Genomic DNA, 27582 nt, shown 5'->3' on the forward strand with positions numbered 1-27582 from the left:
TGAATTATAGGTTTTATATTTACAAAGTACTGTGCCAACATGGTAAAGCCAATTTAAAGCATGCAGCCTCAGCCCTCTCAGAGTTCACAAATCTAAAACAAACACTATCAGTCAAGACAGAGCAATAGATGAAAATGCAGACAGAAAGCTGGGCAATAAAAAAAAAAAAATGAATGCAGAACGAAGTAGTCATCAATATACTCTCACCAGGCAGAGAGCGTGGCCCATACATGTTTCTAATTTGGAAGGCAGAAGGACGGACTTTAGAATTGTTTCTAGAGATATGAACTGCATGGCCCCTAGGAGCCTTTCCTACAACGCTGATGAACCCATATGGGAGGGGCTTCATAGTTACACAGTTAACAAAGAACATGCTTAAAATGATGGCTGTACTCTTCCAAAAAAAACCAAAAACAAAAAAACCTCTACCTAAGCAGGGTGGAGAAAGTGTTCAGTGGGCTGCTTGTTCCAGGGAGGGCTCTCTTTCTGAGGCTCAGGTCTCATACACTGACAGACCATAACTAAAATAATCCCGGATTCCTGTGTGATCAGGAAGAACTTATAATGATAGTGATAACCTGGGTAAGTCCGCCCTTACCTGTGGTTTTGCTCCCCAGTGTCAACCACTGTATGAAAGTGTAACTGGAGTCCTACACCAGAGGTCCAACTCCACGTCCGTCCACTCTCCTCAAAGAAAGCACGTGGAAGTCATGGTGAAAAGGCAGGAAAGAATTTGAATCATCATTTTCTTGGGAAGATGAGAAAGATAAAGCATCACAGCCCGGCCTCGGATGAAGAACTGGCATAAGAGGGGCGCACAATGAAGCTCTGGAACGTGGCCCAAAGAAGTCCTTATTGCTTGAGGGGACAATCTGGCTCCCATGAGATGATTTCTCTGGCCTGGGGAGTGATCACATCATGGGATGATCTGTGTGCAAGGCTCTGCTGTTCCTGGAAACCAAGGGACTACGGTTTTAGAACAATGACTGAAGACTTTCAGGTGCCTTTTGGGTCTCTGGAGCAGGACATTGTAAAAGCTGACAGCAAGATGCCTCAGTTACTCTCATCTCTGTGACTTCAGCCTTGAAGGGAGATGAGATGGATTAGGTAGAGAGTTTTAAGACAGATACTCCTTGAATGACTGACATGTCTACATGCAGAGTTAAGCAGGACACAGACCCAAAGTTTTAAGACAAAGGAGATAGATGCAAAATGAAGGAGGGGTGGCAGGCTTTTTTCTTGCATTTTGTTACCTGTGGGCCCAAGTGAAGAATCAGTGCATTTTAGCACACTTTCTAAGTATCTGTTAGAAAATATTAAATGAATAATTCCAGAAATAAAAATTCATAGGGTTTAGGTTGTAAACTACTCTGAGCAAGGTGATGACATCTCACACCGTCCTGCTGTATTTCACCTGGGGCATAGGTTAGCCTTTGTCCAATGTTTCCACATCGTATATGCTACCTACCTGCCAGTCACTTACCAACCAACTTGGCCATCAGATCTACTGTTATAGTATTGCAGTGTTTGGGTTTAAATAATCCTTATTTTACTTAATAATAACCCCAAACTCCTAGGGTACTGATTTTGGCAATTTTAATATACCAAAGAGAAGCCATAAAAAGACTTCCTTTAGGTGAAAAGGTAAAAGTTCTTGTCTTCATAAAAAACATCAGCCCTATGTTGAGATTGCTAAGAACTTCAGTGCATTAAGATATTTTGAGAAAGACCACATTCACATAACTTTTATTAAAGAACATTGTTGCAAGTGTTCCATTTTATAATTAGTTGTAGATAGTCTTTTGTTATATCTAATTTAGAAATGAAAGCTTTTATTAGGTATGTGTGTATAGGAAAAACATAGTAGATACAGGGTTCAACCCTGTCTTTCTAGGAGGTCTTGAAATGTACCCCCGTTTTGTCCTTTTTTGAATAAAATGTTCCATGAGGATGATAATGCTGGGTTTAGCTCTGCAAAGTCCAACAGAACACAGTGCCACCATATCATCAACAGTTATATGATGAGCTCTTATAGAGTGAGAAAAGCTTTCTGACTAGTGTGGGTTCATAAATTCTAGCTGCATTTGAGATGTTTTCATCAGAGACAGAGAAGATGAGAACCTGGGGAGGGGGTGTGAAAGGGTCATACGTGTCCATCCCCTAGGACAGACATCAATGGACTCCTTCTCTTTCCTGTTGAGTCTTGTGGCAACCTCAGACTCTTCCTCAAAGTGGTCTCCAAAAATGTAGTCTCATAAAACAACTGCTTTGTGGAGACTCTCCCAGGTGTTGCCACTCTCCCCAGGACAAAGAGTGCTGCGGTTCTGCAGGGGTCTTCCCTTCTACCAATCTAACTCCCTAAGGTTGCTATGTATTTCTTGACCAACCTTGGCTGGCTTGCTCTGCAAGGTATCTGTTGAATTAGTGGGTATGTGAATGATTAAATGAGTGGGGCAATCAAGAAAACGTGGTATTATACACAATGGAATTTTACTCAGCCATGAAGAAGAATGAAATCTTATATTTGCAAGTAAATGGATGGAATTGGAGAACATCATTCTGAGTGAGGTTAGCCAGGCTCAGAAGACCAAAAATTGTATGTTCTCCCTCATATGCGGACTTTAGATCTAGGGCAAATACAGCAATGTGGTTGGACTTGGGTCACATGACAAGGGGAGAGCATATATGGGAGGTATGGGGATAGGTAGAAAACCTAAAACATGAAAGCTTTTGATATCTTCACTCTAGAGGAACTAATGCAGAAACCTTAAAGCAGCAGAGGTCAACAGAAGGGGATCAGGAACCAGTGTAAACATCAGTTAGAGATGAATAAACTTGGGTTGTAACACATTTGTGCATGGAAGCAATGCTAGGAATCTCTCTGTACAGCTATCCTTAACTCAGCTAGCAAAAACGCTTTGTCTTCCTTATTATGCTTATGTCTCCTCTTCAACAAAATTAGAGAAAAGGGCAGAAGAGGTTCTGCCTGGAAGTGAGGGGGAGTGGAGGGAAAAGGCGGGGGTGGGGAGCAGGGAGGAGAAATGACCCAAACAATGTATGCACATGTGAATAAATGAATAAAAAAAGTGTGGCAGGTAGAAAATACAAGATCACTTCCAGAATAAAACTCAGGCACAGGAGGTAGATCAATTGGAATGCTGTCTGTCTTCCTGGCATGCCAGAGACCTCAGAGTCCTGGATGAAGGGTTCCAGTTATATGCAGCTGTGCAGAATTGGCCAGCTCGGAGGGTGGCAAAGTAAGCCCTTCCCGGAGATGTGGTGTTAAGAGGCATGTGAATTTTATTCTGACAAGTGGATTTTTTAGGGGATTAAAAAATTATTAATTGCTTTTTTTATACAATCTGTGTTTAGGAAGGGCCTTCCCTCTCCCCTCAAGCATCCGTGACAAAGTGCCCAGGTGGAAGCTCTCTAACTTCATCTCCTCCTCCCATTAGTCTTTTTTATTTCCAACTCGAGATGCTAAAGCCCTGCTCTCCCTCTGCAGTGATGACTTACAGCCCAGAGGCTGGCTGCTGGGCTTGCGTTAATGAAGCCTAGCTTCAGTTCTCTTAAGAGTCAGGACCAGCATGACAGCCAGTGTGGCTCTCTGTGATGGGGAGAAAGCTTTATGCTGATTGGAAAAGAAGCCCCTGTAGGAGGGAACTTCATGACTTGAGACTGGTTAAGTAACTCAGTATCTTAAAAATCTGACTTCACCAGAACCCTCAGGAAGACTTTGTGCCAAAGAAGAGAGGTCTCTCCTTTTAGTTCAGGCCACAACTGAGCTAGAACCAACCCAAGCAAGAAACAAGATTTGATGGAGATAGAACCCATTCACACAATCGCTCTACTTCAAGTTTCCCTGGACTTCAAATTCTTAGAGAAATTCTATCTCAACAAAAACCAGCACAGCTCATACTTAGGAAGCAGTTTATGGCAAAAAAAAAAAAAAAAAAAAAAAAATCAAGTCTATTCCTTATTCCAAGTCTCATTGTCCAGGTGGACAGGAAATTAGTCACTAGAATTCCAAGGAAACACTACAACAGCAAGCAAATGGATGTTGGCATAGGAACACTTGGGCTAACTTCCCACCCCTCTGCCTTTGGGGTATGTGATGCCAAACACTGAACACAGTCACTTCACCTCTCTGAGCACAAAGCTTCAACGGCCGATAAACGGTGAGCTATCGGTGTCACAGAGCACTTGCTGGTTGCTAGTGCCAGGTGTGGCACTTAACATACACTCTCTCATTTCACCTTGGCAGTAGCTCTAGGAAGTGCATTTTTCCCTGTCTACAGATAGGAGCCTAAGACTCACGGGTTAAACAGCTTGCCCCAAATTTCATACTTAGTGAGAGGAAAGTTAGTATTACAGATAGGCCCGGGTGAGGCTAAAGGTAGTTTCAACCATGACACTGGATATACTTTCTAACATGATACCCACCAGCCAATCTTAGCTATTTAACTGAAATAAAGCTAAGCCAGATAAGGAAGTGAGTTCAAGGCCTGCCTGGCAAAGTTAATGAGACCCTATCTCAAAAACAACATGCAAATGAAAGAACTCAGGGCATGGCTCAAGTGGTAGAGCACTTGCCTTCGATGTGTGAGGCCCCGAGTTCAACCCCAGTACCACAAATAAAGAGGAAAGGGAGGGAGGGAGTTAAAAAAATCAGTCCACAGTTACAATATCTAGAGTTCAAGTGCTCAACCATGTTGGGCCATGATCTATTTGCTTGCTGTATTGGTTGGCACAAAACTAGAAAGTTCCATTGGGCATCCTGGTCTGGCCCATCTCAGCAGGCAAAGTGTGCATCCTTTCCTTCACACGTCAAGTAAAGAACTCTGGAAGGTAAGTTCCAGTAGCTTCATGGTCACTTGCTTTTGGTAGCAAAGACGTAAGCGTGAGTCAGCAGGCTACAGTCACCGACACCAAGGTGCCCTGTCAGGGAGGTGCAGCTTTGCTGCCTTCTCAGTGCCTCACCTGTGGACTGAACACCACTTTTGGCTGTAATTCCCTGAAAATTTCATGTATGTCGTCTCTGATGCTGTGATGAACATGGCAGGGATTCCCTTGGGCCTCACTCCTGGGTGTTCCTGCCCCGTCAGTCTAGCTTCCCTCGCTTCTTTTCATTTACTAGACGTTTAAATTGAGGTAGAAGTCACGTAAGATTAACCATTCTAAAGCAGCAGTTAGTGCACTCACAATGCTGTACAACCACCTGCTCTAATAGTTCCATCACCCCAAGGAGCAACCCCAGACCTGTTCTGCTTTCCTCCCCAGTGGCTTCTCCCCTAGGCCCTGCCATTCCTCTACTGTGTCTCCAGGGATTTACCTGCTTCAGACATTTCCTATAAATATGCCCATACAATATCTAAACTATTGGGTCTATCTTCTTTCCGTGCATTGCATTCAAGGTTTGTCTGAATTGTAGCATGTACAAGTACCTCATTCCTGTTTACGTCTTGCTATATTCTGTTCTATGAGCCGACCACAACCTCTTTATCCATTCATCGCAGTGGACTCCCTCACTCCTGATTCACAGTAACAGGAAGTGGGAGGAACCTCATACAGACATCATCTGCGAAAAGTGCATTAATTTGTTTTTCGACATGATCCAGTGCCAGAACCTGTGTCCAGAATTGTCTCCTGACATGGCTAACCCCACCGCCCCTCAGGAAAGCGCATGGGTACTTACTGGACGTCTCCATGGGGGCCAATTCTTTCTGGGCCCATTAATTATGATTTCCCTCACCAGTATTATCCAAAGTGTGGTTTCCTAGCAGTTAATAATTTTCCCAGGATTTTCTAAAAGTGTGGAATATTTTGGCTTCAATAAGTCTCTCAGCTACAACTCTGGAAGGCATTTGGAATGACTTTACTTTCTCACAGGTGCGTTATGAACTTTAGAGAAACAACCACAGTTCTCTTCGTATCTAGATGTTCTGAGGAAGCGCGTGTGTGTGCGTGTGTGCGTGTGTGCACACGCGTGTGCTGAGGCATCTCAGTCCTCAGGTTTTGAGAAATAGTTTGGAAAAGCCGTTCTATTGTAGCATCTGAATCCTTTTCAGGTCCTTGTGATGGGGGGAGGAAAAAATGTTCACACACTTCAGAGATTGGAGCACTTCTGCCAAGCTCAAAATAAGCACATTGGAGTCACAAGTTAAACACCTAAGATGCATTAAGATGCAAATTATTTCTGAATTAATCATAAAAGCGATATAAAGTGTCATGAGTTTGAATTGCAGTCAAATGGTAAAAACTCATAACTTATAACACAATATGCACTTGAGAAGTATCTTTCTCTAACACTTCATTGTGCAGGAGGTGGAGGAAAAAAGCAGTGAGTTATTAAAAGAGAGGAAAGTATGGGAGAGAAATGTGCATTCCAGTATATACCTTGAGAATGTGTATTAACACTTAAAATATAATCTGCCCAAATGTGCCATACAGTTGGAAATAGTGTTCCTGAATAATATCTACATAATTTTCAATAAAAATAAACTTGCAGTAAATTATCTAGATTTTAAGGTACCAAAGACAAATGGCCTTTGCTGGAATTAGCTTTCTCTCAGGAATGAGGAAATGGAATTTGTCTTCTGCAATGAGAGAAAAAAAATTAAAAAACAAAACACCATGCAGAATAAAAATGGGCATTGGTTAAAACTATGACTTCACAGTGCTCAGGACTTAGGGGAGGGGCCCTTGACAGATGGAGGCCTGGCATGACAGGATCCCAGCAGCCAGTGAGAGGATGGCTTGGTTAGATGGGATCTCACACAACACAGCCTTCAAAGCTCATGGGTGAATTTTATGGTTTTCTGTTTATACCAGGCTTTCTTAGCAACTTCATGGTTGCCTGCTGGGGCGGGGTCATTCTTTATGGCAGGGACTGTCCTGTGCATCATAGGGTGTTTAGAGACATCCTTCGACACCAACAGCATCTGCAACCCTACTGTGATTACCAAAAATGTCTCTAAACGTGGCCAACTGTCACCCGCAGGCCAGAGTTGCTCCTGTGAGAATTCCTGGATTACATTGAGCCCACCCTGCCTCCAAATGACCCGTGATGGAGCCCAGGTGTGAAGCATGGGCCTGGGGAAGAGGAAGTGGGCCTGTCATTTGTCTCTCCAGTCATGTGAGCTCCTTCCTGACACTCCCTAAGCCTCAGTTGCTCTTTGGAATGTAAACTCCTCCGAGACTGGGGAGAGGGGGATAGTGCTTTGTTCACTCTCAAATTCCTCCCACCTAGGATCGTGTCCTGGCATGACAGAGCTCTTCACTTGGAAGTGATCACCTGGGAATGTGCTCAATCTGTGACTGAGCATGGGCTGTCAGCGCACTGAGCGAGGCTGCTGCTATTTCTGCACCCTTTTCTTTTACATTTTTATTAGCATATATTAGTTGTACATGGGGTTTCATTGTGACATTTCCATATGTGCTTATACTGTATCTCGATTAGCTTCTCCCCCCCTTCTTAAAAGCAGTTTCAATAGGTCCCATTGTTCTACTTTCACACACGTATAAGGAAATACATTGGCCATATTTGCCTTCCTTTATGTTCTCTATTCACCTTCCTCTCCCCTACTAATACTAATCCTCAAACAGGATCTGTTTTGCCTTCCTGTCCTTAATTTTTAAATATATATTAACTGAAATGTAAATTAGTGCAACCACTATGGAAAGCAACATGGAGTTTCCTCAAAAAACTCAAAATTGAATTACCATGCATCAATTTCTTTTGAGCAGGAACCTGCCCTTGAGCTGCCTGAGTCTCCCATTCAGGGGCCTCCCTCTGAGGTGAGGATGAGCTCAGGGTCAGCCAAGGTGTGCTGCTCCACTGGACAGAAGGTCCCAGGGAGGCCGCCATCCTGTGCTTGGTGACTGCATTGCCAAGACACATCCTGGTACCTGCTTGATCCACATTCCAAACACAAAATCTGCAGTTTTTCCTTCCCTTTGTCTCAGGGTCTAGACTTCCAGGGATGACCCCAAAATGATGCCACCCACATCAGGAATTCCCCCCGCCCCAATACTTGCCTGATACCTTCTGGAATAGCTTCCTAGAGATAAGGTCAGATTTGGGAATAGGGAGTCAACTGTGATGGGCGGTCAGGGAGGAAACAGGCCAGGTGTGGAGCTTTTTCCTCATGGACCTGCTAGCTACATCAACACAGCAGAGGTCACCCGGTCCTTCCCATACCTGCTCTCTTGAGCTAACACCCATTTTAGAACTATAGCTTGAAACAGTTGTGCTAATGACTCATAGACTCTTAGAACAGGGCAAAGAAACACTGAACGGGAACAAATGTGACTTTATAAAGTCCACGATTAGGGTTTGAATTAAACACTCAAAAGGAAGAGAAAACGAATTCACAGTCAATCGTGCGATGCTGGCTGTCCAGTTGTTAGAGACTTCCCGGCTGCTGGCCTTCCGCTTCAGGTGCATCACCTTAGTTGTGCTAACCCCAGGAATTAGTGATCAATGGAAGGAGGATGTGATCAGTTTCAAAAGAACACAGAGCCCCGCCTCCCGGCCTCTTCAGGTAAACAAGGCCAAGCCAGCCTCGCTAGCGCTCACTGTGCTAAGTCATCGTTCCATGACCTCTGCTCACTGTACTGAGCTTTTGCCTGGTTCCAGTTTCAGGATGTCAGCTCTACAACCTTGAATAGGTGCCTTTCAGCCCCATCTGCAGAGCAGGAGTGAGCACCAGATAGCCACTGAGTAACAAGTCCTTTCTGGTGAGCATGTGGTCTTTCACACACAGTGCCAAAAAAACCATGGACTTTGCTGAGAGGAGCCCGTTCAACAAACATCTGCATCTTCAGGGGAAGGAAAAACAATATGAAAGTCTTTTGGTACCTAACGCCTCACTGTGGGGAATGATAAGCCCTCCTGTAATAAAGATCTTAAAACAGATTCCATCAAAAGAATCAACAGCTAACAACTCTGCCCAAATGTGCTCAGTAAATACCTTTGAGATAGCCACCCGATAGACTCCTGCACCAGGAAGAACTAGAAGTGTGGAATTTGAAAATATTTTCCTGGCCTGGAGACCGAGCGAGGACCAGGCAACACATAAAACACTCCCACCCTCCACACTTGGGTTTAGAAATAAAAGAACAGCAGGCTCTCGGGGCCTGAGCTTGGGGAAGGCAAGGTTTTGGCTTATCCTCTCTTGTAGAATAATAGATTCTACACAGTTTTGAATTAATTCCTATTTCATGGCAATTTGAATGTTATTGTTGACTCGCTTAAAAACATCTTATCTTCCTGAAATGCAAATTGGGTATCACTCCTGGTGAAAGCCCTAAGAAGGCTCCTTCCCTTAGAATGACAGCCCAGCTTCTTCTGTCACCTTTCACGGTGGGTTATGACCACCTGCCCCAATTCCTGCAGCTCTTCCTGCCAAGGTGTATATGTTAACTTCTTTGGGTGTTTGGGTTACCTCCCCGTCTTCCTGGGTGAAAATGGCCACTTGTAAGTGTTCTTCCCCTCCTCTGCATGGCCACAGAACATTCCATAAATTTCTGATCGTGCAAGTCCTCGGTCTACAGTCTGTCCCACATCTGCCCCATTGCTAGAGGCACCATGTGAAAGCACACGTCTTGCACAAGTGTCCTACCTTCTTCCCTACTCACCTTTCTTCTCCCTCTCCAGAGCTGCACCCTCCCACCGTCCTCACCTGCGTGCATGACTCTCTCTCACCAGAACACTCTTCCTGCCCTGTCCCCTCCCCATCACCTGGCTTACAGTCCCTAATTAGTTTTTGTTGTGCTGCTTGGGATGGAACCCAGGGCCTTTCATATGCTAAGCAAGCACCTTACCTCCGAGTTGCACCCCGCGCCTGCTCTTCACTCACGAATGCTTGCTTTGACTTCATGCCCTCCCGAACTTGGCTTCTGTCCCTTGCCCTTTGTCACATAAGAACACAGTATGTTACTAAGCTAGACTGTGAACTTTACAAGGACAAGGGTAGGGTCCTTTTTTGTGGAGCTCTAGAGATGAGCTTCTTACTCAGTCCTCATGAATACTTGAGCGAATAAACCATGAAATATTTTCAGACCCTGTAAGCAGCCAGCCCCCCGAGGGGCCCTGCAGAGCAGGGCTATGTTGCCTGTGGGAATGTTCTGAGCACAGGAGGATTGTGAACTGCACCCTGGTACACTAGATTGAGTAGCCTCCCCATTTGTGACAACCAGAAATGTTCCCAGACATTGCTTGATGTTCTTAAAGGGACAAAATCATCCCTGGTTAGAACCCCTGTTGTCCAGGGTACCTGAGAGGTAAAGACGGCATTCTTGCCCTCAGAGACATTATATCAGGCTCCCCACATGTCACCTCCCCAAAAGGTATCCCTGGGTCAAGCAGCGCCCCCTTCCACTCTGGTCCACACTTGTTCTCAGCATCTACTCCCCCCGAAGTGTTGAATACTCACTGGTGCCCGTATACTGAGGACATCAAGAAGCAGGGGAGCAGGACCTGGGGCGGTGTACTGATCTTTCCCGGTACCTCCATACAGGGTCTGGCTCAGGTGGGGTGTCACCGAAAGCCAGCTGAATGATTGGACTTGATGGATGTGAATCCCTGCCTGAGGGCTGCTGGTCTGGACTGCCCTGGCACTTGGGCTCCCTCTGCTGTCCTGAGCATCTGGGACAACACCTTCAACTCCTTTTCCTTTTTCCTCACTGGGAGAAGAGGCCCAGCAGGCAGAAAGAAGCGTGATGTGGGGAACTCATGCCCCAGGGATCTCCTGGGAGGCCCGAGGCTGGCTTCTCAAGGGCAGCTTCCACTCTGTGTGCCACCTACTGCTTCTTCCCTCCTCTCTAGGCCATGGAGGAGCATGGGCATCGCTTTGGGTATCCGCCCCAAAGCCCAGCTCTTCCCAGGCTGCAGTGCTGCAGTGTGTGTATGGAGGAGGAAGTGTGGCGGGCTCTCTCTAGCTGTGCTAGCCTTTGTCACCTGGCCTCAAGCTGTAGCACCTGAGCCCAGATTCTTATCCAGTCTTTTAAAATTGATTTAATTAGTTGCATGAATATCTTGTGAATAACTGAAGTCATTTCTGCACAACCCAAACTGACTTCAAGAGGCAAGAGACGGACGACAGGACTCTGTCTTATCCCATTTGCTACTCTCTCTTCCCAGTCACAGCCCTGTCACATTTCTCTTTCCCTCCTCTGATCACTCTTACCAACTCAAACTAAAATTCATTTATGCATATTGATGAAGGCAAATCTGTGGCAAGTGGGCAGTGAGAGCTGGAATGGATGCCCTATCTGCACCTGTGGGACCTGGTCCCAGGGCTCTGACCACATTGCTCATTATCAAGGGATAATTAAATATCAGTGATGCATTTTGACTGCTGGAGTCAGCATAGTCAACAATTTCACTTGCTCTTATTGGTAAATTTAACAGGTGAGACAAATGGTCCTAAAGACACAGTTCTGCTATACCTTGAAAGAAAATGTCACCATTTGAAGAAGCAGGTTAGACAAAGTGGACTAGATTGTTATGATCAGACAACTAAAATGAGAAAGAACATCCAGCCATCACACCATGCATCCATCTGTTCCATGGCTGTGTGCAGAGTCCTGTGTGTGGGTCAGGCATCTGCCATGCAAGGCCCAGGTGAGAGGCAAAGGGCAGAGAACATTGAAGGACACAGGGTTCTGTCACATTCCACAAGGTAAGTGGAATCCCATCAGGGGAGGTTGTGTTAATGAAGTTCAGAAAAATGTGTTTCCCTAGCCTGGATCGAGGAGGCAGCTTTGCTTAGTGGACCAAATAAGTAATCAGTCGGGAGCACCTGGGCAGTCTAATCCAGGTGTGCGGTGCCTCGGAGGCAGGGCCGTTTAACCTCTTCATGCCTCAGTTTCACCAGCTGCACCTGACAGATAAGACCAGGCTGTAAAATGAAGTTCTGGGAAACTGCAAAGGCGCTGATGGAGGCGCTCAGAGGTGCTTGGGTGCGGAGAGGCTCCACCAAATCTCGAATTACCTCTTACTGCACTTGATCTTAGCAAAAGGGCCGAGAAGCAATCTGAATTAGTTTTTTGCTAAAGTGGCTAGAAGACACCGCTTGTTTATTTATCAAGTTCCATTTCTCTGCACTCCTGTTTCTTAAGAGCTTGTGTCTAAACGGATGTAGTCAGCCTCCAGGACTTGCTCAGAGTCAAGCGACTGTTAGATGGGAAATGACACCATTTTCCTATTATGTCAAACTCCTACGTCATCTCATTTAGTATAGTCTCAACATACCTATGCGGCAGGTGTCGCCCCTATTCCTAGTTAAGAGTAATCTGGAGTGTAGACGGGTAATATTAACTCAGTGGTTCCCAAACTTGGCATCACAGTAGAATTGCCTGTAGGATTTTCTGAGCACATGGATACTTGGTCATGCTCCAAGACATTCTGATTTAATTGGTTTCAAATACAGCTTGGGCATGGTGGGGGATGGTATTCAAAAGGTCCCCAGGTGATTCTCGGATGAGCAAAGTTGAAGAACCACAAATGCCACTTTGAAGGTCAGAGATCTAAAAGGCAGCTTCACTGCCTTTGCCGCCCCCAAGGCCCGCTTCCTTCAGGAATTATCTTGGCTGTACTAGCTTAAATCTTCTGAAGACACCTTCATCTCTGGGCCTAAAATGCTGGTTTCCGAGAAACAGGCAAACCCTGTATAACATGGCATTTACAGTCATCCAGAGTCTACAGAGATGGAGCAAAGAAGCCAGGATGGGTTTGCCCAGCTCTCAGGAGCCATTAATGGAACAAAAGGCAATTCTGAGGAGCATGGGCTAGGCAGGGGGACTTTCCTCAAGGGGCACACCTGGGGCAAAAACATACTACCTGGGGCAGATGAAAATGATATTGGCTCAAAGGTCACCATCATCAAGGGGAATTAATCAAATCAGCTGTGTTGATTTAAATACGTAGGCATGTATTTAGACCTGTGGTTCTGAGGGTGCCTGAGCAGCACCTGGAGGCTGTTAAAAATCCAGGTTTTGGGACCCGCCCCAGTGTTTCTGACCTAGCAGGTGTAGGCTGGGACTTCTAACAGGTTCCCAGGCAACGCTGCTGCTGGTGGCCGATGGGGTGCACCCATTAAATGACCCTCTTCCTACAGAGCATCATTGATGTCCAACTGTTTAACTGCTAGCTGGATGCCTAGCAACTACTCCCACCTCTGTTTCACCTGCAGGAGTAAAAGTGTCAAACTGGTCACTCTCTGACCAAGTGATCCAGCCAAACCTACCCTTATATACTCCACTTACAGCTCTCACACTGTCGGGAGATAGTGCCGGGATCCCTATCATTCCAGGGAGGAGAAAACAGAGGCTGAGATCCAAAGAAACTGCCACAGGTGACACAGGATTAGGACACACCATGGAATGTCACCTATAAAACTAGCAATATCACGCTGCTTATCTGATAGCAGGGTCAAAATTTGGAGCTCAGTGGATCTGCCTCCAAAGCTGAGGCCTGTAACTCAAGTCCTTTGTTTCTTTCCTGTCAGGGGTCTTCCTTGCAGCTCATTGATAGGACCATGGTGACAAGTTCATAGGTTTGAAGTCACACTATCCCAAGCATGGGCTGTTGATTGCTCTCACCAGCTGTGCTTGTCACCAACTGGCTGCTTTGGAGGACAGCTGTACCAATGGAATGGCTGATGCTGTAGCCAACACATTTGCCCTGCCTGTGCTCACTGTTGTTCCTGCACCAGAGATCAGTGAAGACTAAAAACCCGGCTCCTGTGCAGCTGGAGGTCTGTGTGTGATCTGGGTTCTTTCTTCAGTTTGCCAGTTGTGCCTTGACCATGGGAATGAGGGACACGAGGCAGCAGCTGGGCTCTGCAGGTTGGAGGGTCTGGAGGATGAAATGCAGGTCATCTGGCTCTTTTGGGTAGCCAAAACGGAGATGTGGCACCAGTCCTGAGCATCAGAAAAGTGGATGAGGCAGCAGCGATGCCTACTCCCATAGAACAGTGGTTCTCAGATGGGGGACACTTTGCATCCCCTGGGACAACTGGAAATAACTGGAAGCATTTTTGATTGTCAAGACTGGGTTGGGGTTGGGGTGGCATCTATGGGTAGACGCCTACTTTCCACAGGCCAGTCCTCTATAGCAAAGAAATCCTCAGCCTGAGAAACCTTGCCCTCAAATAACATCTTATATAACCAGGCATTTCCTGGCTGTGAAAGCCAGGTTACTCAGCCCTTTTGGCTATGCTATTGGTAATATTCCTTGTAAGTTAGTTGGAGGGAATCTTGTTGATTACCATAAAGAATCTCAACTAAGAGAATGGTCATGGGGATGGCTAGACTAGAGGACGAAGCGGATGTATCTTGTCCCTACAGTGGAGGGTTGGGACGGAGCCTGAGTACAAATCATGTTAAGGATAGAACAATCCCATCAAGGTGTGGGTTGCATCACCTGTGGGTAACACAGACGTTATTATAAACAAGCCAGTCAACCGAATGAGTCTCTAATCTGCTTATAGCTGCACCTCCCAAATGTCTTATGATCACTAGCATTATGAAATGCCCACTTACACGTGACAGCAGCATTTTCACCTTAATGTATTTTCTGTCCAATCATTATGGAACTATGTCTGAGTCAGCAGAGGGGCAGAACCACATGAATGAAGGGAAACACGTGAGCAAGGAAACCTCCTAACTGTCGGCAGTATTTTAATTTCATGGCAATACACTTAACTACAGAGCCAAACTTGACCTGGAACTTGGCTCCCAAGAGAGCAAGCCGTAGAGAAAACAGTGAACAAATCTCCAGAAGGAGGCATTGAGGTCTTGCCCAGGTTCTGGGGTCTAGAACACAAGGGTTGCAGTTGCCTGCTCTGTCACAGAATATCCCAGTATCAAGCTCATCTTCATGAAGGTGAAATGAAATCATCACTTAAGTATTTACCATGGAGCCTAGGACTGTAAATGTTCGAGAAATGTTGACAACACATCTTGGGAAGCCCTTTGGTGTTCAGCCAACTCTTTGGTAAAGATAATAAACCATTTTCATAGACTTGTGTGCCCATGGGTGCTCAGTAAACGTTACTTCTTACTCTCCTTCCAAGTGTTCTTTTCTCTCCCACTCAACTCAGACATCCCAGCCACTTGTGTATGTCCCACTGTGAACACCAGGTCAGGGTGACAGTCTGTCATGAAGGTACCTGTCCACTACTCCCGTCCACCCTGCTTCCTGTTTTGCCTCAAATCCCCTTCGGAGATCACCCCAAACCCTCCACCTGCCTCTCCACCTGCCTAACAGACTGTCTCCAACTCTACTCCTGTCCTCCCATATTGACAAATTTGCAGCCAGCAAATTATATTCACAGTGTGAGGAAATCATTACCACCTGCTAATATTTTTATAGAATTTCATAAACTTGGTCATTCATGAATCATTTCCAGTACTTTACTCCAATGAAGAGTTCACAAATCACTCAAATGCTGGCAAAATGCATAATAATGAAGAATATTTCAGGAGGCTTTGCATTAATATGTCAGCGCCCAATACTGCAAGAGCTAAATTATTTTGCCAGGTGCCACTTCAGGTCAGAACCACAGGAAGCCCTTTTGGGGGGACTGGGCAGGGAGGGCGTGGTAAGGTGGAAGAGGGTCGTGGAACAAGATGGGATTTAAGAAGAAGTAATAGATCATCCAGCCTGTCAGGCTGCCTGCCCAGCCCAGTGAACCGGTTCTTTGGAAAGTGGCTAGGGACTTTGCCAGTGGCTACTACAGTGCAGATCAGGGGAGGGGGATAAAAGCAGGACTTTGGAGCTGGAGAGAAATGGATATGGATCCGAAATCTGGTATACACCAGCTGTGAGTCCTTGAAAGAGCCGGTAACGGTTGCTTGCTTATCTGCAAATTGGTGTCAACTCCTACTTCTTAAGTATCCTGTGTGACATAGATTAAATAAGAAGATGTCTGTGAAGAGTTTTTGCACACTATCTGCCATATAGTGCTCAACAAACAGTAGCTTCAATGATGCTGCAAAATCAGGGTCCAAGGAACTAGGTAGCCCGGGCTGTTTCTTATCACGCAAATCCCAGAGGCTTCCATTCTGGATTTGGGAAAATGTTAGCATGTTAGCATGTACTTGCATGAGAGTAGCATTACCTTTAAAACAAACAACAACGATGGAGCGATTATGATGTCAGTACAGGCACCCACACACCCTCTGCTTTTGAAACTTGCAAGGGTAGAAACTAACACATGGGGATTTTGGAGAATGAGGATTTTGTGCTTTGAAGAAGCAGCTTTCTCCCAGCCACGTTAATTCCCATGAACGAGATGGATCTCACCACGCTGCTGAGACCCTAAGTCTTTTCAAATAGGTGCTCAAAGTGGACTGCAGTCGCAATATTCCTGGGCTGACGTTTATCCACATCAGAGTGACCAGAAATAGAAGAAACGAGACTTCCTCAGCAAAGATGGGAGAAGACAGGACAGAAACAGAAGGGCTGAGGCGTGGAAGAACAAGGTGAGAAACTGGCCCACCAGTCTGGTTGCATGCAGAATCCACACGTCTAATTGTTGTGGTGTTATTTGGCCTCATTTAAGAGAAAGCATGAGAAGCTCCAAGCTATTTTACTAGCTGATTAGTAAACACTTGTCATTTCATCTTTTATAAGATGGATAAGAAAGATCAGAGAGGGTAAGTGGGTTGTCCAAGGTCACACAGGTCTTGAAGCAGCAGCACAGACAATTTATGGCAATTTTCTATCCCAGAGCCCTGTCCCAATCACAATTATTGTGTAGATAGCACTTAGATAAAAATAAAATCACTTACATTAAAACACTAACAGTGGGTTTTCATTCTCCCTTAGCCAATGGTGTCTTGGCAAACATTTGGAAGATGTAGCCTTTACCAGGTTATACAACTCTATGCATAGTGGGTCTTGGTGAATAACCATGGGGGGGCAGTCAGGCTGTCTTGTCCCTTTAGCCATTCACCACCATGTCCCCTGACCTCCCCACCCCCCATGGCCATGTGACAGCTCTGCCTTCTGTCTGGTGGAGCCAGAGGCAAAGCCCATGGTAGGATTCAGAAATTCTCCTGAAGGAAGCTTTCCACTGGCCTCCACAGCAACATCAAAGCAGGGAAGTGGCTGACCAGAATGGTGACACTGGTCTACCAAGGCTGCTGATTGAGTTCTTTTACCTGCTGTTATGATTTTCCCAAATATCTCCCACCCCAAGGAGATTTCTCACTGCCCTTGGAGATCAAGGTCATTGCCACCCAAGGACAAAGCTCACACTGAGACTTGGATGGAATTTTTTTTTACCCCAAGCTCTTAAGCACTGTATTGTGAAATGCATTGCCCTTCCTTAGTGTCCTTCATCTGAAACCTCATGGATATTCCCATGGCAGTCATGGAAAGAGAAGAGGGCAAATATCCATGGCCTGCTGCCGGTTTTCCCTTCTGCAGCTGGACACCCACAACTGCCAGGTCATCTCTAGTTACTGTCATAGTCAGCTGCCACTGGAAATCTCTAAGGGTGCCAATACCCAGTTGTACAAGGACCACATTCTCCTTTGGGTAGATGATGGGGACAGGGATCTCATTCCTTGGTGGTCACTGACAGCTGTCCCTGCTCCCTGTAGATGCTGAGAACCCCTTTGGCAAGACTGCCCAGGGTAGTCTGGGAGGTTCCTCACCCTCCTGAGACCAAGATCTTGGAATGCATTGCTGAGCTGGGACCTGAGGGCAGGTGGACCACGATGCTCTGGATGCACGTGATGTCCTTATGCTACCTTCTCCTCCTTGAAACTCACAGCCAACCAGTTGGTAGGTAAGAGAGCTAAAGACAAACCCATAACACCCAAACACAACCATTAACACTTTGTGCTTTCTTTCACCATGTCTGTAAATGTATACCCATCCTGATATGTGCAAATACTTCCTCCATAATGAGAACACCATATGTGTTTGTTTCCATTTGATAGCTTGAATCTTTCCAGAAAGCTAACACTTCTTCAAAAGTATTTTAAATGGCTGCAGAGAACTGCCTTGCAGAAGTACCACGATAACCACTCCCTATCGCTGACCAGTTAGCAATTTTTTCCACTGTAGGGACCATGTCCCTACACTATCATTGTAAAAAGAATTAAAATGGTAACTAAACTCTCCCTACTTCTTAGGATAGATTTCTGAAAGTAGAGTTATTAAGTCTGAGGGTTTACACCTCTTTTGGCTCTTGGTGATTAAGCCGGTCTCTGAAAAGCCAAAGTTTGCCTAAGCATTCTTAGTCTTTAGGACCTGAAGTCTGACACAGGTCTGGGGGCTCCCTGGAAGAGACAGAGACCCTCCTGGTTACCCTGTCAGGGTTCAACTCTACTTCTGCTCCCACAGAGGCGCCCCAAGGCAATGCAGTCTCAGGTTGAAGAGGCACAGAAACAGTGCACTGGTGGGGAAAAGGACACTCTGAAAGGCCACATCTCTGCAGCTGGAGGGAGAGGGGGTGGGCACAGGGTACTCACTTGGTAAGTAGCGATCATTTCTCTGTCCAAGGTCCGTGTCACGGACACGCTGCCTGTGTTCTCATTGATTCTGAAAACTCCTTTAGGCTCTTGATCCACTCCCCTTCCAGTGAGCCGGAACTTGGACCCTTCAGGTCTGTCACTATCGACTACCTGGTCAGAGAAACAGAGCAATGACTAAGATTGTGTGGAAGACACAGAGAAAGCCCTTGTTGGTACCAATTCACTGCTCTCAGGTGCCAACAAAAGGGGCCTAATGAACCATGATTTGCCCAAAACAGCAGTGCCCAAAATAGCATCTTCGCTTAACACTGTGCATCCTGATATGTTCATTTTTTGCCTTCCAGCTGGGGTAGCTTACCAACACTGAGGAGATGTAATGATGGATTTGGGAGGGTGATAATGCCGGGAAGTCCAAAATTGGGCTTTTGTATTATTTTTAACTTCAAGAAACAGATTTCTTTTTCTTTGCAAGCAAGACCAAACAGGAAATAGAAATCATTTATTCAACAATCCCACACTGGGCTGGCATTGTCAAGGTTCAAAGTCTTTATGTGTATCAGCTCATCACCAGCACACCTGCCCCATTGGCTCTCCCAGGCACCAGGCTCAATGCTGGGGAAGCACTTTACTTCCACGTTCTTTAAACATTGAAAAAATGCCAGGGGCGAGAGATGCAATTATTATTATTTGATGGATGAAATCACTGAGACACAGACATTAAGCAAGCTGGGCATGAAGAGAACGGGACTGAGAACCACACCTTCCATTTCTCTGGACACCGCTATGTGACAGGGTCACTTCTGAATTTAAGAAAATACTCCAAACCCCATTGTTGACTTGACTTGACATTTGAAGAATAAATTCAGTTTCTCTGCGTTAAGGGCAACAAATGCTAGCTAGTTTTTTAGGTGTCTTACCTATCCTTACCCCTCCCTTGTGTGCTCTTGCTTTTATCATGTGCTCATAGTCCAATCCCCTTGTTGTGTTTGCCCTTGATCTAATGTCCACATATGAGGGAGAACATACGATTTTTGGTCTTTTGGGCCAGGCTAACCTCACTCAGAATGATGTTCTCCAATTCCATCCATTTACCAGCAAATGATAACATTTCGTTCTTCTTCATGGCTGCATAGAATTCCATTGTGTATAGATACCACATTTTCTTAATCCATTCGTCAGTGCTGGGGCATCTTGGCTGTTTCCATAACTTGGCTATTGTGAATAGTGTCGAAATAAACATGGATGTGCAGGTGCCTCTGGAGTAACAGTATTTTGGGTATATCCCCAAGAGTGGTATTGCTGGATCAAATGGTAGATCGATGTCCAGCTTTTTAAGTAGCCTCCAAATTTTTTTCCAGAGTGGTTGTACTAGTCTACATTCCCACCAACAGTGTAAGAGGGTTCCTTTTTCCCCGCATCCTCGCCAACACCTGTTGTTGTTGGTGTTGCTGATGATGGCTATTCTAACAGGGGTGAGGTGGAATCTTAGCGTGGTTTTAATTTGCATTTCCTTTATTGCTAGAGATGGTGAGCATTTTTTCATGTGTTTTCTGGCCATTTGAAAAACTAGCTAGCATTTGTTGCCCTTAACGCAGAGAAACTAAAGCAGATACCTTAAAGCAACTGAGGCCAATAGGAAAAGGGGAACAGGTACTAGAGAAAAGGTTAGATCAAAAAGAATTAACCTAGAAGGTAACACCCACGCATAGGAAATCAATGTGAGTCAATGCCCTGTATAGCTATCCTTATCTCAACCAGCAAAAACCCTTGTTCCTTCCTATTATTGCTTATACTCTCTCTACAACAAAATTAGAAATAAGGGCAAAATAGTTTCTGCTGGGTATTGCTGGGGGGAGAGGGAGGGGGTGGAGTGGGTGGTAAGGGAGGGGGTGGGGGCAGGGGGGAGAAATGAACCAAGCCTTGTATGCACATATGAATAAAAAAAAATAAATTCAGGAAGTGAAAGTGGACAGTCTTTCCAGGCAAAAGGAAAGTGGATAGTCTTTCCAGGCAGGTGAAGGAGAGCCTAGGATATTCCAGAAATGGTGAGCCATTAGCATGGTTCAAGTGGAAGTGAGAGGAAGTTAGATGTCAAATTACGGGGGTCTTTTGATGGCATTTGAGGTTGTGCAGTTGAAGAACTGTTGTTTGCATCAGTCGGGTCTGCAGTTTACACTCAAGCATTCATCTGTATTTAATATCACTTTCTTATCAGTACCTGCGAATGTTAACTCAATTATAACCAAACAATTTAAAGGTCATGATCATCATAGACATTTGGGACATGAAGGTAAAGAAAGGCAATATAGAACCAGCTGTAACTACTTTACAAATGAATGGGTGTCCATTGTAACACAGCTGAGCATGCCTGGAGGTGTAAATCAGCATCCTTCAGGGACCAGCTCTGCAGCCACCAAGCCTGCAATTCTGCTGGCTGACACTAGGTGGCAGTGATGCCTAAGGCAGCATGAATTTCAGGGCAGGTTATTGGGCAAGGCTGGTTGAGGCACAGCAGAAAAGTTTTATATGGCAATGCAGGGTCTTTTTAATTTTTTTCCCTTGATTTAAAATGTTTTTTACTGAAATACACTAAAGGTTGTAATTAAACACCAATTACCTCTGTTTGCATTTTTAAGATTAATGGAAAATAGGATCATTAAAAATAAGGCACGTGATACCTTCTGATGAAAAGAATTTTTAATCACTACTTGACTTGATTTAATCCATGTGATAATCTTCTTCTGAGCCACTTCCCCTGTGTGGAAGCTACAGGAGGCCAACAGCCATAGCTTCATGGGCTTGCTGTTATAAGCCAGTGCCTGGCACAGTGCCAGCCAGGCTACAGCAGGACTGAACACTGAGGTGGGTTTAGTGAAGAATGCCACTGTCCAGACAGACAGCTGTCACAACCCTAGCTTTGCCAGTGGTCATCTGTCACCTTGAATATGGTCTTTTGCATCTATGGCTCTCCGTTTCCAACTCTACAAAATGGGGATAGCATCACTTATTTCCAGGGATTTTTGAGCGTTTGAAGAGACTGAGCATGTAAAGTACACAGAAGGGTCCCGAATTATAGCCAACACAGCAATAACCACAACACAATTCCACTGTTTTTCATGGGTCAGACAGACACCTCTGGGCATGAAGCATACTAGCTGTAATACAAAAGAAACCCTTTCTAGTAAACATATTTCCTTTATAAATACGTTCCTGACACACTGGAAACAGACTGGCTGAGAGGGCAGAGCTGGGGTACTCGGCTCTTCCTGCCATGTGTACAGTGGCCCCAGCCCCACTCACCACTCCTGACTATGGACTCAAATTCCCTCCCTCTTCCCCTAAGCACACCTGAGACAGGTCCTACTAACCTAAAAAACAAACTTTAAGGAGAATGAGGTGTTATGCAATAGCCCATTCCCAGGAAGGGCCTTTGGACCCTGGTGAAGGCTGGTGAAGCCTTCAGTGCCAGGAGAAATCTCTGTGCCCTCTCTTCTCTTTCTCAACCTTCCCTTACTCAGAAAGGGTGGGAGGCACAGCACCCAGACCTTCTGGAAGAAATGAGCGGGATGGGGCTGGATGGGCCTCTTGGGTCAGACATCACCACCTCCCATTTCTCTACCTGCTGCTCAGCACCATGAACTGAATTCTAAACTTGGAAATTGTCCCTGTGACTGACTTTCCCTTCAGCTGCCAAGGTCAGGGTCATTTCCTTCCTCTCCCTCAGAAAGCTTGAGCCACTTGACCTTGTGGAAGAAGGGTTGTGACAGAGGAACCTGTACAATTAGCACTTGCTGCTGGATTAAAATAACTTATTCCCCAGGGAAGGAGTACGTCTCTGTTGTGGGAGCCTCTGCTTAGCACTGCAGGTCTCTCTCTCTCTCTCTCTCTCTCTCTGCAGCACTGCAGGGCCCATTTTTTATGTAGTATTGAACCTGACTGCTGGTGCTTAGAGCTGTTCATGTTTTGCCGAACCACTCACAGCCAGTCATGGTGTCCCCAGAGTGCTGAGCTTTAAGTGACCACCTACACAGGGGACGGTCTAGAACAACTAACAGGTCTGGAGATAGGGTTCCCTAAACCATTATCAACATCTCCAGGGATAGGTGGAAATGCAAATTCCCAGGCCTGGTACATCAGAAACTCCGTGAGTGGTGCCTAGAAACTGGAGTAGAACCATGTCACCCTTAAGACTGTAAGGCACGCCAAGCTTGAACAACACTTCTGTGGACAGACAAAAGCCCCAGTCAGGCACATCCAAAGTGCAGCTGGCTCTCACTGCTACTGTTTGGCGCATTCTTCTGAAAATATGCTTGGGTCTGTTTGCTACCTTCATGGAGACCTCTTTTAAACACAACACTAGCAGGGACTATTAAAAGTCAGTTTCCTAGGACTTCAGTAAAGCAGATCTGGTGTTTCTCCCAGGCACTGAACCAGTATCTCTGTCTGTGTCAAGAGCCTTGGAGCTTAAGAGGGGTCTTGAAGGTGTGGGGTCAGGGAAAAGCTGGGAGCCTCGGTCAGCTCAGTGTGGATTCAGGGGGATGCTTGGGTCTTTGACTCACCCACTGTCTCCCTTCTTGGTCCCTTGGGGTTTCAGAGGGACTCAACACATTCCAGCCTCCAGCTGGGGTGGTAAGAGGTGTTCAGTGACCATAAACCTTCAGCCTCACAGTACACAGATCAAGTGGATTCCCAGACTACCTCATCCTGCCCTTTTAGGCTCCTGAGGTTCTCTCAGGTTCTGTTCCCCACTGCTCCCCCACACCCCAAGCCTCTGAACTGGAGGTGCTGTTTGGAAGGATGGAATCCAGTGTGCCCCTCTGGTGGCCAGCCTCATCTGTTCGCACCCATCATTCCACATAGCAGGCTTTGCAAATACCTGTCCGTTCTATCATCCTTGGTAATCCAACACTTCCTTTCACAGAGGGATTTTTCTTTTCTTGTTTTCTTGAGTTGGGATGGGAAAAGGAGCTAATGATGAGAACGAATGGACCCCAGGTGCCAACTTCCAGGAAGGGTGCGTAAACAGTACATCAGGGTCTTGCTGAACAATGGGTAAAGAGGCTCCCTGGCTGGTTGTGTAGGTGGCCTGGTGCAGCTGGGCCCAGAGTCCTCTGCATCCAGGGAGGGGCAGGAAAGACTGAGGCCTAGAGCAGGTCCCCACGGCTTGGCTTGGGTTTCAAAGGGTGCTGCTGTTGCACACGCCTCACATAGTGCAACACAGTGTGGACAAAGCCAATGTCTCCTGGAGTCCCTCTGCTAAGTCCTCTCTTCATGTCTGTTGCAAATAACCAGCAGTACCTAGTTGTATGTGCTTTGGGCGTTAGTCTATGAATTTACATACACACATATGAACTCAGAATATGTGGTGGTTTTGAGTGTTTTTACAGATATGCCACTGCTATCTATAAATTATTTTATATTTTTTTTACTAAAAGTGCTTGGGCATGTATGTGTATATCTGTGTATACAAATATAAGCGTTTGAAGGGAATAATTTTAGATGTATGAGAAATGTTAGAAGAGTATAGCATTCCCACACACCTTTCATCCAGTTTCCCCTAATGCTAACGTCTTCCTTAACCGTGCAACATTGGTCACAGCTGAGAGATGGACACGGACACCTCATCATTAACTTGGCTCTGTGTTCATGCATTCAGATGGTACCCATTTTTCTACTGTTCTCCTTTTTCTCACCCCAAAGCCAATATAAGACCCCCCCATTGCCTTTAGTGCGTGTGTTTTATAATTGCACGTTCTCATTCTTCCTGTGGGCTCAGGTTTTTCCGTAATTGCACTAGCATTAGTTACCTTTTTTGACTATAGAAAATATATTCGATGTATCAGAATAATACAGCCACCAAGCTCCATGTGTCATCATTGCTAGAAGGCACCTATCTCAACCCTCTGCCAGCTTCCATCATCAGCGTCTTAACTCAGATCTCCACTGGAGATGTTCCCTGTTTTGTTCTAAGGCTGAGAACAGTAGGCTGCATGCAGTTGCTTAATAAATAGCTGCACTCTGCAGAGGTGGCTGAATATGACAGGAGGCTCCTAACTGACCTCTGTGTTTTGATTCTTTCTCCTTTTCCTATCTCCTTTCCTAATTGTAACAAGATGATCATTCTAAAGTGCAAACTGAACTCTGACCAGGGCAGTAACCACATCAAAACGTTCTCAATGTACTTTTTATACAAGAATGAGTATAGAATTTTTAAACCTGTTGAAATCACCATGAGAAGGGGACTAAAGTAGGAAGGAGAAAAATAGAGGGATGAACCAATTTGGGTTATATTCATGGAAAAGTCATAAGGAAAGTTTCTGTCTAACTATCTTAAACAAACACAAATGCCTTTCTTTAAAAATGGAGAACAGGAAGGTAAAATAGGTCCTGTCTTGGGGCAGGAGGAGGTGTGTGGTACCAGTGTGTGGGAAGGAGGATATAAGGAAAGGTTGAAGGAGGGCAAATGTGGTAGAAATATTACTTACTCATGCATGAAAATGGAAAAATGAGACATGTTGAAACTTTTCCAGGAATGGGGGGGGTGGGTGGGGGTAAAGGAGAATGATGGAGAGGGTGAATATGATATATTGTAAGAACTTAAAAAATGTCTCAACGTACCTCCAGTATGACAACAATATAGTAATAACAATAAAAAAGTTCTGTGGCTCCTCATTGTCTTCACAGTAAAATCCCAGAAGCCCTCCTGCTGTTCTGCCACCTTCAGTCAACAGGCTGTCCGTTAACATGGGGAACTAAGGAAAAGCCAGCTCCAATAGTCCCAATATGGTGGTGGAGAGCACTGAGCCATCATCCCCCGGCTGGTCCAGTGAAGAGGACAGTGGGTGGAAACCCACAGTATAGGTCAGGGTGCTTGTGCTCGGGAGGGCTGAGGGCTCATCACCATTGCAAATGGTTCCAGCATTCCATGGAAGGTGCCTTGGTTAAGGGCAGGATGGAGCCCTTGGAAAGGAAAACCTAACTCCAGAAACACAAGAGGGACATCCAAACCTACACGAGCACGCTGAGCTTGGGGCTGGACACAGGATGCAGTGACTATAGTCGTTGGAGCAACTAGGTGGCACATGGTCTCAGGTAGATGCTGAAACTGTCAGAGAAAGCATCAAAATGCAATGAAAGAGTTAGGAAGGCTTCGTGGGCAGCCATCACTTGTATTTGTGTTTGAGGAGAAGGTTGTAAGGGTCAGAGGCAGAGAAGATGCCTACCAAAAGAATTCTCCCTTGGCTGAGGACATTCAAGATTTCATAGCACAAACCAGTTGCCCCTTCATGGCTGTGCTCCCCAAAACATCACCAGCCTTTTGTGCATTTGAGTGTGTAACTAGCACAATGCTATTCTCACTCCAAGAGCTCATCTGTGTGTGTCAATAACACAGACCTCTACATTACACAGCCTGGCGGTCAGTTTCCCTCTCACAACTTTTGGTAAGATGTTTTCGTTCTCAAACACAATTTCTGCTAATGTACTGCCCCTTCTTTTCTTTCATCTAAAGCATTTATTGACCATTTTAAATTTCCGGAGTACTCACAGCCCTGAAGCGCTCACAATTTAACATGCTCCTTGAGCCCTGAACACAGGGGATGTGCAGGCAGATGCTGCAGCAGAACAGAGAGAAAGGAGTAGCTGTGGAGTCATTCAGTCTTTACACTTTCTTTGCCTGGGCCCAAAGTCCGTTCATTGCCAACCATCCCATAATTTTGTATCCTTTTTTGTCCAATTGAATAACTAGGAATCCTTGTAAGTCAGTTCCTGAGTTTTTGGGGTTCTTCATACATTCTGGAACTTTCATTTGCCTTCTTACTGTGTCACTTTAAAATACCATTTTTGATTTTGTTCCCTGTTGTTCTACCACAAATCAAGATGGCCCCCAAATCTCTGGTGAAAACGTTAGGTCTCCTACACCTGCTAGCCTTCTACTCAGGAATCAGATTTATAGCAGTAAGTGTTGTCACTGAGGCTGTCCCCACAAACTCTGGATCCTCTCTTTCTGGGCACCTAAGTATGTATTTTCCAGGCCACTTAAAGTTGCTGTGGTCATCTGATTTGCTTTGGCCAATGAAGTGTGAATGGAAGTGACAGAGGTCACTTCTGTTAACTCCAGGCAAAAATCTTTAAGAGCTCTGATGTGCCTAGCCAAGTTTTCTTTGCCTTCCTCGTGGTGGTCAGCAATGCTCCAAGTAGTGGTGATGTCCTTGACCCAGGTTCCAAATAAGGACTGAAGACAATGAGGAGGTGAACCCCTACCTAAACCTCAGGGGACATGGAGCTCAATTAGACCTTTGCCACTTGGGTCAACAGAAATCTGGGGTTGCTAATATCTAGGGCTGAGCCTGGCAATTACACAAAGATGAGTGGAGACAGGTGAAGGTGTTTCCCGCTCCAGGTCAAAGCTCACACACAATGTGGACTGGCGGGCCACTGTGTGGCCTCTCTGAATGTCATGCCCATCCTCTGCAAAGCAGGAAGTAATGTCTATCCCAAAAGGAATATGATGACTGTATGATCGGAGACCTGGAGTGCTTGGGTACACAGACATGCTCAGAGTAAGCTAAGGAAGGTGTTCTTTTTATGATTAATACTGGATGGTGATGGTGAGGCCATCATTTATTGAACAATAAGTATGACGCACGCTATTCTAAGCATTTAGCATTCATTTGTGCATTTAATCCTTACAACAACATTAGGAGGTAGACACTGATATTAACCTCCACTTTGCAGAGGAAGAAACTGAGTCCCACAAATCTGGCCTAAGCCAGCTTAATGACTTTGGAAACCATCCAGAGCCCCTGGTATTAAGTGACACTCTGTCTGGCCAACCGATTGGCCTATGCTGACCTGGATAGGAATCCCCACAGGAAGAGAGATGACAGACATGGGGCCTAGTACTGATAGGAAACTCCCAAGCTGAACTCCTTGTGTCATATTCTCTCTATTAAGAATTATCCTAAAAGTTCATCTCATTCCTGTGTCAGTGACAGAGCCAGGATTAGGGGTCTGAAGTCTCACCTCCCTGATTTATGTATGTCCAAGGAGTCACCGTTCTCTCTGTACATAAATTCCTGGCAGGGA

At 45.5% G+C, this 27582-nt stretch overlaps 1 protein-coding gene across 6 annotated transcripts in view; it reads right to left on the reverse strand.

Annotated features, from left to right (window-relative positions):
* The window catches only part of Cdh13 (cadherin 13), a 1135782-nt gene that overhangs the window by 438451 nt on the left and 669749 nt on the right, over positions 1-27582 (reverse strand). For all 6 annotated transcript variants that reach the window (XM_074055575.1, XM_074055576.1, XM_074055574.1 and 3 more), the window contains one exon: positions 18493-18645. In XM_074055575.1, coding sequence (XP_073911676.1) covers positions 18493-18645 — 153 coding nt within the window. The remainder of the gene's footprint in view (positions 1-18492; positions 18646-27582) is intronic.

This window comes from Castor canadensis, chromosome 15, assembly GCF_047511655.1.
Source record: "Castor canadensis chromosome 15, mCasCan1.hap1v2, whole genome shotgun sequence".
Classification (NCBI taxonomy): Eukaryota; Metazoa; Chordata; class Mammalia; order Rodentia; family Castoridae; genus Castor; species Castor canadensis.